The sequence below is a fragment of the Euprymna scolopes genome, chromosome 14 (assembly GCF_053919585.1).
Source record: "Euprymna scolopes isolate OS-2025 chromosome 14, ASM5391958v1, whole genome shotgun sequence".
NCBI lineage: Eukaryota > Metazoa > Mollusca > Cephalopoda > Sepiida > Sepiolidae > Euprymna > Euprymna scolopes.
The window spans coordinates 48,308,686-48,322,712 of NC_136495.1; the positions used below are offsets into that span (position 1 = coordinate 48,308,686).

Consider the following 14,027-nt stretch of genomic DNA (forward strand, 5'->3'; position numbering starts at 1 on the left):
AATAATCTCTAAGATTGAAAGAAAAAAAAAAAAAAAAGGTGCTTTCAATACTATTAACTTCATAAAAAATAAATAAAAATAAATAACTTAAAACCCTCTTTTCTTTTGGTCGTTGGAAATCAAGAAAAGATGTTTTAAGCAGATGCGATTAAAAGGGACATAAAATACATCAGGACTGACAGAGACAATTTGAATAATTGTTTCCAGTTGCTTTGATCGAAGAGAGGGTGGGGGGAAACACTAGCCATTCAGCAGAGAATGGAAAACATTTGGATGGAAGTTTCTTTGTTTTTTTTTTGCCTTAAATGGAAAAATATAATTTTTTGTAATGCAGAAAACCTGCAACGAGGATCCAGAATATTGCGCCCCACAAATCCATGAGGAAATGGTTCCAGTGATTGTTATGACTACTTTGCCAGTGAACAGGGAACTTTTGTGCTAACAACTCATGGCCCAAGTACAAAACAATCGCATTCATTCCTGAAATTAAAAAAAAAAAAAATCCCCACTTAGCATTCTTTAAAAACAACAAATATAAAAAAATAGAAACAAATTAACAAAACATTAACACAAAGTTGAATAAAAATCACGTGCTACCTGCCCCCAGCGATTGTGGGATATAAATGAATAGAAAAAAAAAAAAAATAAAACATAAAGAGAAAAAATAACATTAAATCTTCTATGAATAAGTTGCTTTTACAATGAAACTCTCAGAAACAAAACAAAAAAAATTTATCATTTAATAAAAAAATCATATAACATTATTTACTTTTCTAAATTTGCAAATTAAACTTGCAAAAAAATTTTCAAAGATGTAAGTATGTTCCTCAATAATTTGTTCTTGTTTTTTTAATGCATTTGATCCATTATATCTTAGTTGTACTTACAATGGTGTTTAACCCCGGTTGGGTTGAGCAAACTTCTTCCTTATCTTAAACCAAGTTGGCTTTGAAGGTGATTACAAAGGATAACCATCAACCAGACAATTGTGATTCCACCATCGAAGATCGATCACTTATTAACCCGAGAACTCAATTAAGTCTTTCCTGATGATTGTCAACCATGTCTTTAACTGCTCACAGATACGCCTGTGCTATCCATGCAGAGTGGTATAGAAAGGACTCATGGATTAATCCCTCCTTTATAAAAGATACATGCCTGAACTATCGAAATGTAAATTGTGGCAAGACAGCAGAAACTTTAGGTTGACATAAAAAATTACATTATCTGCTCATAACCTTCATTAAACAATTTTTGTTAAAATTTTTTGATTCAAGATACAAATAGGCAGGCATAGACTAAAGTTTACCTGCACCAAATATGGTTGCATTATGAAGTTTATTAGTGATTCCATAGGTATGTACTTTTTTGTATAAACCAAATTTAAAATTATTCAGATTATTTTATAATATAAATTAAAAAAAAAAAAACTAGTTGAATAATTTGTAATGCGCCATTCTAACGAGTCATGTGAATTATAAGGGATTGCATCTTTTGGAAACCATTATTCATCCCTTGCAACTCTTCTCCATTTGCCTAAAACTTCTGAAAGACCACTACATAGCACTCAATATTGATCATGACTGACTGGCCATTCTTATTGCAAAACTAGTAATGACCAATGATCTCATGCTTTGACATTGCACCCCATGTAATGTATTTGATAGTGTGCAATGGTCATTGTAGACAATTTCATGGTGGGAGGTTACAACTTCCTACATTTCAAATTATTTGTTGGAATGGCTGCAATGACACTTTGGTGATCGTCTCATCAGTAAGCATGATCCTTAACAAGTTTTACATATGTGGAAGATATGACAAAGATTGTTGGACATTTATTTGAACCAAATATGTTTGGATTGCAGAAAAGATCATGAATTTCATTAATTTCATGAGCGGCATTTTGGGGGAAAGGAAGAGGGGAAGAGTCACTTATATTTCTCTTGAAACAAATGAATGGTCTAATAATATTAAGAAAAAATTGTCCGTTATATATTCTTTAAATGCATGAAATAAATTTCACTTTAAAAAAATTTATTTAAAATTATAACAATTAGATTTGTAATAAAATTGCAAACAAATAAAAAATGTGCCAAGATTAGATTGTAGCGGGGGAGGGGGGAGAGACACATAAAATAATTCTTTTTTTTTTTTTCCTTCAGTCAATTATCAATTACTTGCATAATTTATTTTTGCCAATTAGACAAACTCATTTTTTAAAACGAGTGTGAAAGCTGATGATGTACGAACAAACGTGAATACATCACACCATTTCATGGCATAAAGTAGCATCCCAAAATCAATCCCCCCTCCTCCTCTCTGATCATTTTTAACTCTTATTCACTCCAACTAAGGCATATTGCCACTTGGATGTAAGGGGCTACTATTAAGAAATCATGCCTACAGGGACACTATGTAGGGAGCTGAGCAGCAAGAGGTCTGTTCACATTACATTCCAAATTCTGCATGTTAGTATAGTCCGGGAAGCAGGAGATAGGAAGGAAATTTCAAAGTTTAGCAGTTCATGGAAAGAAACTATTAGAGTAGAAAGCTTTCCGGTAACTAGAGACAACTATAGTGAAGAAGGTTAGTCGTAGGTATTTACGTTGGGGACACATTCTACCAAAGCAATGGAACTTGATTGATAGTGTGAGACTTATTAAAGTGAAAACTTTTTTTTCTAAGAGGGGGATACTAGTGGTAGATGCACCAGTCCAGGTGTGTCAACAATACTCGATGCATAGGCGAATAATGGCTTTGTAGAGATATAGGACACTCTCAGGTGTAAGTAATTTTTTCGCACAGCCTATGTAATGTCTTCAATTTATTTGTTCCAATTGGTGTTGCCTGTGAATGTTAAAGTGAGGAGTTTGAATGAGTGAAACACAAAATTCTTACCTGCCCAATAAAATGGACTTCCAGACCAGATCTTCCAAACATCGATTGTTAAGTAACAGATGATAAGCATCAAATATGCAAGGCTTCCAGTGGCAAAGATGAAAGACACAGACCTGAAGAGAAGAAACGGTTTTATATCATTTGCTACAGAAAACTGTTCCAAGGAAAAACAGATGAAAATGAATAATTTTTCTGGATTATTCCGATTACTGTTCGCATCTTGGATGTTACTTTCACGTTTCAGCTAATGTACCCTTTAACAGTTTCAGGAGGGATTCTTGAATTCCACAAGACCCACCTGGAGAAGGCTAGAGGTAACTTGTGCTGGAATGCTGGGAGAAAAACATTCAGTGATGAAAACAATAGTTCAAATAATCTATTTATTTTTCACAACATTTCAGTCGATGTAATCTCTGACCTTCAGCTGCATTTTTTGGAACTTGGGAATCTTTCTATCAAATTCGAGAACTTATATAAAATTTCACATGGATCTGTAGTACAACGGTTAAAGGCATTGAGTAACAATCACTTCTAACTGACAGTGTGTTGGAGGTTGAAGGTTCAAGCCTGACTACCAACATTACAACACTTTTCCCTAATCATGGCTGATCAAATGAAAGCAATTTAATCCAGTGGATTAAATAAACGCGTTCGGTTCAAAATTGCATGTAGGTTTTCACATTTGAAAAGATGCATGTGAAGAAGGTTTGTGGTTAGATTGGCTGAAATGTTGTGAGACTAACAAGCATAATAATAATCCTAATGATTCAACCTTTGTATTGTTCAATATAAAATATACGAACCAGAGATTCTTATTGATAGGCATCCAGCCATTTTCTTTGGATGCATATGTCAAAAGCAAAGCAGCCGAACCCTAAGAAAGAAAGACAAAGGAAATATAAATACAAAATTAACAATTTCGTGATAAGAGTGGGAGGTGGTGGTAAAATGAATAATGTTGCAAACTAACAAACAACCCAAGTGAGTCAAGTTCTGGTTCCATAGTGTCACTCTTATGAATGTTAGCAACCTTCACGTAGCAGATTCTAGAAAGATTTGGAGAAACAATATGAACAACAGAACGGGTCAAAAAAGTCGCACCATGACAATTTAGACAAATGACTATTTTTTTAAACATCTATACTTTAAAGTTTATGGATAATTTTTTTTTCTTTTTTAATAAAACTTTGCTCACTTGTTCCTATTTTGTCCTTTAGTTCTCACATTCCATGAGCAAGTTTTCTGACAAAGGGGTAAGAATTGCCGTTTTCTGGGTCAGCTGTTGTTTTGAGTGGTTGGTATGTGGAGACTTTCAAGTATCTCAGTGTTAATTATCATTCAGCTGTTAAGCTATCAATCTCATTAAGCCTTATTGAATGGTACGAAAGAAAGACTGTTGGACATTCATGTTGGAAACTTGGTGGACAAGTCAAGAAGTGTATTTGTACCAAATATTGTTGAATTGCATAAAGAAATGTGAATTTTAGTAAAGATTCTACGGGTGGCATTTTTTTTGGACAGAGATAAGAATGTCACCCTGTGCTTAACCCAGTTATATGTAATGCCCATGTCATTTTAATAACCTGACACATTTTCTCAAACTGCGTACACCAAATAAACATTGCCATTATAAGACATTCTTTACAAATTATTTCTCTTCCAGCATTTCATATTTCCTAATCTTTCCTAATATCCAAGGAGTTGGTAATTTTCTCTTCGGTAAATAATCATCCCGCCCACAATGTCATGAATAATTAAAAAGAAGCACATGAATAAATATTTGAAAATATTAAATTCAAGCATAAAAGTTTTACCCAAAATGACTGGATTCAACATTAAACTACCCAATACTTGTAATGAATGAGCCAGTCGTGGAAATGGTTGAAGCAGTTTACAATTCGAAAAGTGCAAAAAAATAGATAAACATGTAAAATGGCAGACAACACTAAGCATGCAAAGTGTTAGGGTTATAGCTAAATATATATTTTTTTTATCTCCTTTAACAAATAAAACTGAAATAACTTCCTCAAAATAAAATTTAAAAAAAAAAATGGCTTTGAAATCATAAACTGCTTCAGACATTTCTGAGACTGTTCAACTACTGAAATCCTCTAGTTACTCATTACAGGTACCAATAATTTAAAAAAAGGATTGATATGCTAGAAAACAAACAAAACCAAATTTACCTAATATATAAATTAATTGTGATTTCTCTGTGAACCTGTCAGTACACATGTTTATTGACTTCTAATTAAAATTCGTTTTGCTATTAAAACTATTGGGATTGTTTTTATCTCAATAATAATAATTCATTATGAATATTGTATAATATTTGATACATTCGTTTTGAATTGCATTCATGTTTTCTTACTGATGTAAAGAGAGTAGGAGGAAGCAAGTGACCAATACAAATCTTACTCCCACCTTGCCTCTCTGAAACATTTTGCAAAGAGATGAGTGGAAAAGAGTTTGTTATATTTTCCGGTTTCAAGCAATAATAAATAGTAAATTAGTTTAAAAAAGAAACTGCATTTTAATTTAAAATATAGTAACAAAGTAATATTTGTTAGGATTTAATTTAATATAAATTAAATTTTAAAGGTGTGTGTGTGTGTGTGTGTGTGTGTGTGTGTGTGTGTGTGTGTGTGTGTGTAAAATAAAATATGCATCAGGTGTGCTTGAAAACCAAATTACAATGCAATATTACATTAATTTTCTATTATATATATATATATATACATTTATGACACTATTGGTGTCATGAATGCATGCAGCGAGGTGCATATTGCGGTGAGAGGGTGTGTTTGACCGGACGGGATAGAGGAAGAGAGGGCAGAAGAGGGGGTGTTGATGTCTGATTGGGACAAAACAGAAATGTCTATGGGATTTTGTCAGAAAGAGAAAAAAAAAAAATTGTTTTATCTCATTGTCGTTATATCTGTTAACATGAAAGGTTGTTTTTAAAAACCTCTGTTGAGAGGTATGAAGAGATCCAGAGATCCTTAGCTGATTAAGACTGACAACTTAGAATGGGGGTCAAAGGTAAGGGTCGCCGCCAAGCATTGTTCGACCTGGAATGACTAATCACTCCTAATTTGATAAGTAAAAACCTCAGTGCAAATGAGGGTTAAAATTTGGTAGAGATAAGTTTGAAGAAGAGGAGTAGAAATTAGGGGAACAGAGAGAGAGAGAGAGGTGTTGGAGTGGACAAGATGAAGAGTAAGCTCTAAGAGGAAGAAAGAAAGGGTGTTTGTAACCACTCTCTGAAGGAGAGGTGAGGAAAAAGGGTTGTATTTAGAAAAAGGAATTCTAAAAAGAGTAGAGTTGTAGCCAGCAAATTGAACGGCTGGGCTGGTCAAGCGCTCGCAATTTGGGAGCTCTCAGGGCCTGATGTCATGATATTAACTAACCTGTGTTAATGGGAAATCTGTGACTTTACTGGTCTGGTCTTACATCATTCCACTGCTATAGTCAGTCACCTCAAATTAGACAGTAGCTGTCATGAAGTAATGAAATTAATAAATAGTTTGTTATTGTTATAAACCGGGGTTCTGTTTGTTTGTGGTGAGGACTCTTCATTTTGCAGCAAGCCGCAAGGACCAGCGGAGTGATTGATGTACCTGGAGACTACCTACACAGGGTAGGAGACGATTCGATCGAGAAGCAAAGCACCCCACTATGAAAACACAGTGGGTGAAGACGATCAACAGGCCAACTTGTGACGGGACAATGTACGATCGAAAGAACACCTGTCATATCAGGTGGAATCCGACAAGGTTAAGGACACCCAGTGTAGTTGGTGCAGGATCGGTCTCGTTATACATTTATTTTCATATGTATTTTATAATTTTTTATTTTCATAATATTGTGTTGTAATTTGGCTTTCAAGTGCACCTGATGCATATTTTATTTTATTAAAATTAAATCACTGCTTCTATAACAGAACTCACACGCCTGACATATATATATATATATTATCATCAAGTTTTAAATTTGGATTTATTGTGCTCTAATTTTTAGTTATTTTGTTTTCTCATTCACAAAAGCCATATTCCTAATATTAAACTTACCAAAACACAACAATAAGTTCTGTTAAAATAAAAGTGCTATTAAATTAAATTTTTACAAATATTTTTACTTTGTTCCCACATCTTAAATTGCAAGATAATTTTAAAGCTACAAATTGAATAATCGTATAGAACAACATGCTGAAAACATGTAATGAATTAATCGATTTAAGAAAAAAAAAATAAATAAAAAAAAAATCCATAAAATAAATGTTTTTGTTTTATTGATAATTATGAAACAAACATTTTAATTTTTAAAATCATAAAAAATAATTATTTTGTGAACATTAGAAATTTGAATGGAATTGGAACACATTTAAATGATCGAATAGAAAGTTATTTAAGCTGCGTCACTGCTTAGTGACCATTCGGTGTAGAAATATGCATCCTGTTGAGATGCTCTCTGGTTACATATGAACTACATATATAAGGCCGTCAACACTACCTACGAGCAGTGTTTTATTCAAGTCTGCTAACTATTCGGCGCTTTGTCTCTGACGGGATCGTTTTCTCACGTGGATTATTGTTGTCATCTGCTTTTCCCAGAAAAGGCACCTTAAAGCCACACACGCTGGATTTAAAATTCTTTGCAACTCTTCACTGAATGTTTTGCAAGGTATTTACATTCAATAATTTTATAAATAGAGATTAAAATAACATTAGTTTAACAAAATTAATTATAGTTTCATAACAATTTGCTTAAATTGAATAGTTAAAAATTCTATTAAAAAAAAATAATTTGGTAAAAAACAAAAAAAAAAAGCAAAAAAAAAAAACCAAACAAACAAGCAGTATAGTAAGAAAAAATGAAAATAGCTTTCATTTTTGTTTCAGACTCTTGGTAATGCCAGGTAAGAAGAGTTCGTAAAAATAAATCCATTCATATTAACTAAGCAAAATAATATACTTACCAATAGAACAGCCCATATAACAAAGCGTTTCACTCGCTGGATTGAAGGTCGATACATTAGAAAAATCTTTCCAGCCTGAAAAAGAAAAAAATATCAATGAAAACAGAAAATTTAAGAACCTCATCATCATCATCTTCAGTTTTTACAATGCTGACATTCGTTGGACAGGTTTTAGAAATTGACTTCCAAACTAACCTATTTCTCGCTAAGTTTTTATCTAGCTCTATTTCCCTCAAATTCATCCTTATCACTTCAACCCCCCTTTTTCTCGAATTTTCCCTGCCAACTGACACTGCTATATCAAAGCAAACACATTCATCCATTCTTTCAATGTGGCCATACAATCAAAGTCTCCTGTTCTACACATCTTTCTATACTGTTCAGATTTAATTTTCCTCCGAGATCATCAGATCTAAGTCTGCCTTTACAATGCACATTAGACATCTTTCATATCATTCTCATCTCTTCATGCAAAGTATGTCCTCAACTTTGTACAACTGAAAGTCCGATAAAATTTATGTCCTTATGAACGATCATCTTCTTTCCGCTTCCTTTGTTAATGGCCAGCACTCGGAGCCATACAAAGCAGTAGTAAAAGATTAAAACATTGATATTTTATACTAATTGACAAATTTTGTTTCAGATACAAATATATCTATCATATCTTTTTTTCCTTTGTTATTTCACTCCACACAAGGCACAGACTCACTTAAATCATGAGGGGCTACTTTTGGGACCAGATTTGCAGGGATACTATTTCGGGAGTCGGGCAGCAAGATGTCTGTTCACATTACACATATATCATCATTTAAATATGACACTGGCCAAAGAAGCATCAGAATTATCAAAGTTTAAGATCAGCGAGGTTATGGGTCAAACGAAATGCAAACTCAATCAGCATCAAATCACTGCAAACTTGAGAATTCCACTTTCTATTGTTAACCAAATGACTGCTCAATTTATCAGATCGGAGTAAATAATTAATATCATCTTACCAAGGTCAAACAGAACCTTTTGACAGCAGTGAAAGTAATTTTATGTTAGTATATACTAACGATGGGACAATTCCAATATTTTTCCAAATTCTGATACAACTAGCTTGGGTGCCCGGCGTTGCTCAGGTTATTGGAGCAAAAAAAAAAAAAAAAAAAAAAAAAAAAAAAAAAAAAAAAGAAAAAGGTAGTAGGCAGGCAGGCTCAAATCCATGCCGCAAAGGAGTAAAAGTGAAAAAAAAAAAGTGATGTCTTTGCTGTTGCGCCCATCACCAAACCGGAAGTGATGTAGGTTTAAATTAAGGCTAGACAATCGAAAAGAGGCGATGACTTTTAAAAATATCGGGGAAAAAAAAAACAAAAAACCACCAGTTTAGGGTGAAGGAATTAATATTTTTGGCCAATTTTTTTATATTTGTTGGCCAAAAGGTCGAGCTTCAAAATGATACTGATCTCGTGAAAATCTGTTGCCTCTGTTGAAAGTTTTTGCGAGACATACGCGCATACATTTAAACAGACATGTGAGATTTATATTACAGACTAGTGGGGGTACCCGGCGTTGCCCGGGTGTTTGGAGGTGTGTGTGTAGGGGCGGGTTTAAAGAATAAGCAAAGTAAATAACCCTGTTTCAATATTAAAATCGAAAAAAAAAAAAAAAAAAATCGGAAAAAAAAACAAAAAAAAAAGACATCTCACACCACGATTCGAACCCAAAACCTTTATATAATGAGGCCGCACTCTAACCAACTGAGAAAACGTTGACGAAATTGGATCGTTTTTTTTTTTTTTAACTTAAACTAAATCATGTTCCAACGTCATTTGCGCATGCGTAGAACGAACTGGTCATGAGAGGACGATTTTTGCTGACCCCTCCCTGTACAAAACTGATAATTTTAGGGTGAAGAAAGTAATGTTTTTGGTCAATTTTTTTTATATATTATATATAGCGGGGGGGGGGGGGGTACCCGGCGTTGCCCGGGTGTTTGGAGGTGTGTGTGGCTTTGGGTAAATCCAAACTCCGATTGAGGGGTTAAAAATAAAAAAAAAGTTTGGTAGGTGAGTATGAGGATCGAACTCGAACCCTTGAGGCAAAGTTGGAAATTAAAGTGTGAAAAAAAAAAAAAAAAAAAAAAAAGTGCGATGTTAACCACTGGGCCACCCCGACATACAAGGAAAACATGTTTGAATATATTTATTTAAGTACTGACAGGTGGCCGCAATAAAAGTTAACTCTGCTGCTTCTATTTGACCTCATTAATTAGGTCAAATAGAAGTCACGCAGTTAACTTTTGCATTTGGGTTTGTTTACCCAACTTTGACTGTTTTTTTCCCCAACAGATGTTGGGGAGGGGGAGGATCGAACCTGAAGCCCTGAGGCGAAGTTTGAAAATAAAATGTGAAAAAAACATGAACCGTTTGGCCAAATTGACAGGTGCCCACACGGAAGTCGTAGAGCGTTACGACGATGACGACGTAAGCACTAGCTATTCAGCAAATGAGGTCAATAACCAGGTTTGTTTGTTATAAGCGAAGTAAAAAAGAAAACATAAAAACGAATGTTAAAACTTAAGCGGAGGAGGGGGGGTAATCAAAACATCGAAAAAAAAAAAAACACAAAAAAAACTAACGTAAGGCAAACGAACGATGTTAAATGTAAAAATCGAAAAAACAAAAAAGAAAACAGAAAAACGAGTGTTAAAACCAAAAAAAACAAACACGTGAAAAATGGCTTAAATAAGCCGGTTTCGATATTAAAATTTAAAAAAAAAATCGGTGGGTATGAAGAAAAAAAATCGGTGGGTATGAAGAAAAAAAATCGGTGGGTATGAAGAAAAAAAAAAAAAAAAACAGAAAAACAAACGTTACGTGAAAAATGGCTTAAATAACACTGGTTCAATATTTTAATTTAAAACATCGGGAAAAAAAAAAAAAAAAAAAAGACATCTCACACCACGATTCGAACCAACGCGCTAACCAACTGAGCTAACGCGACGTACATAAAATTTAGTCAGTTCTTCAACTATTTAAAGTAAATCAGGTCATGACGTCACGAGGGAACGGTTTTTGTTGCCCGGGTGTTTTTCGGGGTATGTGAAAAAAACCCGAAGCGTTGACGACGCGCAGTTGGAAAATAGTAAAGTGTTTAAAAAAAAAAACAGGTGCGCGTTTTTGATTGACGTGACGACGATAGGTATTCAGCAGTTATTTCGTGCGGGACAGTTTTGAATAAATGGGTTTGTTTGTTTTTAAAAAGCCGCTCACAAGGAGCGAAATGAAAGCTAGAGTCTGATATGACGAAGTCGACATTGACCAAACTGGCTCTGGGCCTGTGATTAGAGTCGAGGTTCGCTTTTTTTATACCGAAAAACGAATGTAACGCGTGCCGATGCGGGAAATGTGGAATAATTAATGTTTGAAAGTCAATAAAATTAAATAGAGAGGCGAGGTCCGTGGATAATTTGTAGATATTACAATTTATAGATGATATAAAAAGTTTTAAAAAGTTGTGAAGCGAGCAAGCGCTTGTTTGAAAGAAGCCTTTCGTGGACATCGAAGAAAAGCGAACATACATACATACATTTTTGCTTTTATATTTACAGATAGATAGATTACAGATTTTATACAAAATTCCTAATTCTGATACAATTACAGATTCCGATTCTTAATATTTAACCATAAAATTATTTTTTTTGGATTATTGTTAAAAACACGTTAAATGTGCAGATATTTTCTCAAACGTAACAATGCACTTACGAAGGATGATCTATAGATTTTAATTTTACTGTTTGCTGAAAATCAATAAATATTTATTATTTTAGGAGTATCTGAGGAGTGTTTTGTTTGCGATTTTGGAAAAAAAAATTGCAAAGAACAAAGGAAGATAAATCTAGTATGAATTATTGAGTTATGTTGTAATGCCTATAAATTCCCATTAATCACTTAATGATTTTCTTTATAAAAATAGAACTGCTTGATCAATTTATGCGATTTTTTGGAATATGATATTTTCATTTTGTTACAGGTATGTGCATCATACATATTTTTCTTTTTGTTTTTCTATAAAGGGAGAATTCTGGACAAGCACCAAAAATTGTTTAAGACAAACCTATCTATGTTAAATAGCAAATTACCTCTAATCCAAGACTGCAGAGAACACAGGATGTGAGACAACCAAGAATGCCTTCTGGATCATGGTATCCTTGCGATTGATAGACATGCTGAAAAAAAATAATGAAAAGTAAAATATAAAAAAACAATGAAAAGTATAAAAACAATGAAAAGTATAAAAACAATGACAAGTATTAAAAAATAATGACAAGTATTAAAAAATAATGACAAGTATTAAAAAATAATGACAAGTATTAAAAAACAATGACAAGTATTAAAAAACAATGACAAGTATAAAAAATAATGAAACGTATTCAAAAATAATAAAACGTATTCAAAAATAATAAAACGTATTCAAAAATAATAAAACGTATTCAAAAATAATGGAAAGTATTAAATAATGAAAAGTATGACGAAATAAAAAATGTTTTCCAAATTGAATGCGAGTCGGGCTAAAATGGCAAATAGAAAATAAGTTTTGAAAAGAAAACAAGATATAATAAAGATTTGCCACTATGCGTTATTTTTAACAATAATAATAAACTTTTTCTACATCAATCCGTTTCATTTTCTGTTAATAAAAATATTCCTTTTGAAATAATAAATGTCTATTATGATTAATATCATAAAAAAAAAAAAAAAATTACTTTCTTCTTCCATAAAACTAATTATTGTCTGCTAAATATTATCGTCAGCTGAATCTATATAAATAAAACCGTAGATGTATTTATGTGTGAAAATAATCAATAAACTTTTAAACTACTGACCACATAAGACTGAAATGAATAGGAAATAGTAATCATACACCAAGGATGGTTTATGAGTAAAATCTTTGTTTGGATGAATAATGCTTACAGAAATATGTCGGCAAGTTGAAATGCAAAATATTCATTTCAACGTGACAACATATTTTTTATTAGTGTTATGCATGTGAAAATTCCATCGTAGCTAGAATTGGTTTAATTTTAATTTTTTTTTATCTATCTATTTGTTGGGTTAGCTCAAACAGTAGGGAATGCGGCTAGAGTGCTAAATGTTTTGGTTTCCTTTCTAGCTGAAAGGGATGCATTGTTGCGATGATGGAGTGGGGGTTGGAGCTTAGTTGATTGTTAGATTAGAGACATTTTTGGATCCTGTCTAAGTGAGAGACTAGTAGTAGATGCACCAGCCCAGATGTGGGAACAATACCCCATGCATGAGTGAACGATAGATTTGTACAGACACAAGATACACTCAATTATTAGTAATTTTCTAGCATGGTAAAGAGAGCCCACTTTCTTTGCAGATCACTTGCATTTTGATTCATCAATCTGAATTGTCCCAGGTCTTCAGCCACTAATTGTTTTCAATTTTATCGGTGTCTACCTACTTTTTGTGGACAACCTATCTCTGTGAAAACTAATTTCCTTGGATATTCTGAAAACATCTTTTTGAACATAACCAAACCAATTTATTTTTTTCTTTGGATAATTTTGATAATATTCAACTCTTTCATTGACAAAAATAGATGTGTTAGTTCATTTCAGACAAGCTATGAATTTATAGCCCATATCTCAGAAGGTGGGCTCTCTCTACTGTATTAGAAAATTATGTACATTTGTAAGTATCCTATACCTCTATAAGGCCACCATTCGCCCATGTGTAGAGTATTGTTATCACATTTGGGCTGGTGCATCTGCTACTAGACAAGGTTAAAAAGAGAGTCGCCAACCTGATAGGTCCTGAACTGTCATCTAAACTTCAACCTCTGTCCCATCGATGAAATGTTGCATCCCTCTGCCTGTCCTACAAATATTTTAATGGTGGATATTCTGACAAACTACAAGCACTAGTACCCCCCTCGACATAAATACCCCCCCCCGACAAACAGCAAAGTCCCACCCTACACAGTAGAGATCCCTAGATGTAAGAAGGCCTTCTACTCCAATAGTTTTTTCCCCAGAACTACTAGACTTTGGAATTCCCTTCCGGGTTCCCCAACTGTACTGACATGCAGAAGTTCAAGCAAAATGCAATCTTGCTGCTTAACTCCCTATGTAGTATCTTTGCAA

The 14,027-nt window shown here is 33.4% G+C and overlaps 1 protein-coding gene across 1 annotated transcript in view; it reads right to left on the bottom strand.

Moving 5' to 3' along the window:
• Positions 1-280: 280 nt before the first annotated feature.
• Positions 281-14,027, bottom strand: part of LOC145292984 (heparan-alpha-glucosaminide N-acetyltransferase-like) — a 77,164-nt gene continuing 63,417 nt past the window's right edge. The window contains exons 13-17 of the mRNA XM_080139226.1: positions 12,000-12,086; positions 7,877-7,951; positions 3,702-3,772; positions 2,899-3,011; positions 281-480 (exon numbers count right to left, since the gene is read on the bottom strand). Of these exons, the coding sequence (XP_079995352.1) occupies positions 302-480; positions 2,899-3,011; positions 3,702-3,772; positions 7,877-7,951; positions 12,000-12,086 (525 nt within the window). The 3' untranslated portion in view covers positions 281-301. The remainder of the gene's footprint in view (positions 481-2,898; positions 3,012-3,701; positions 3,773-7,876; positions 7,952-11,999; positions 12,087-14,027) is intronic.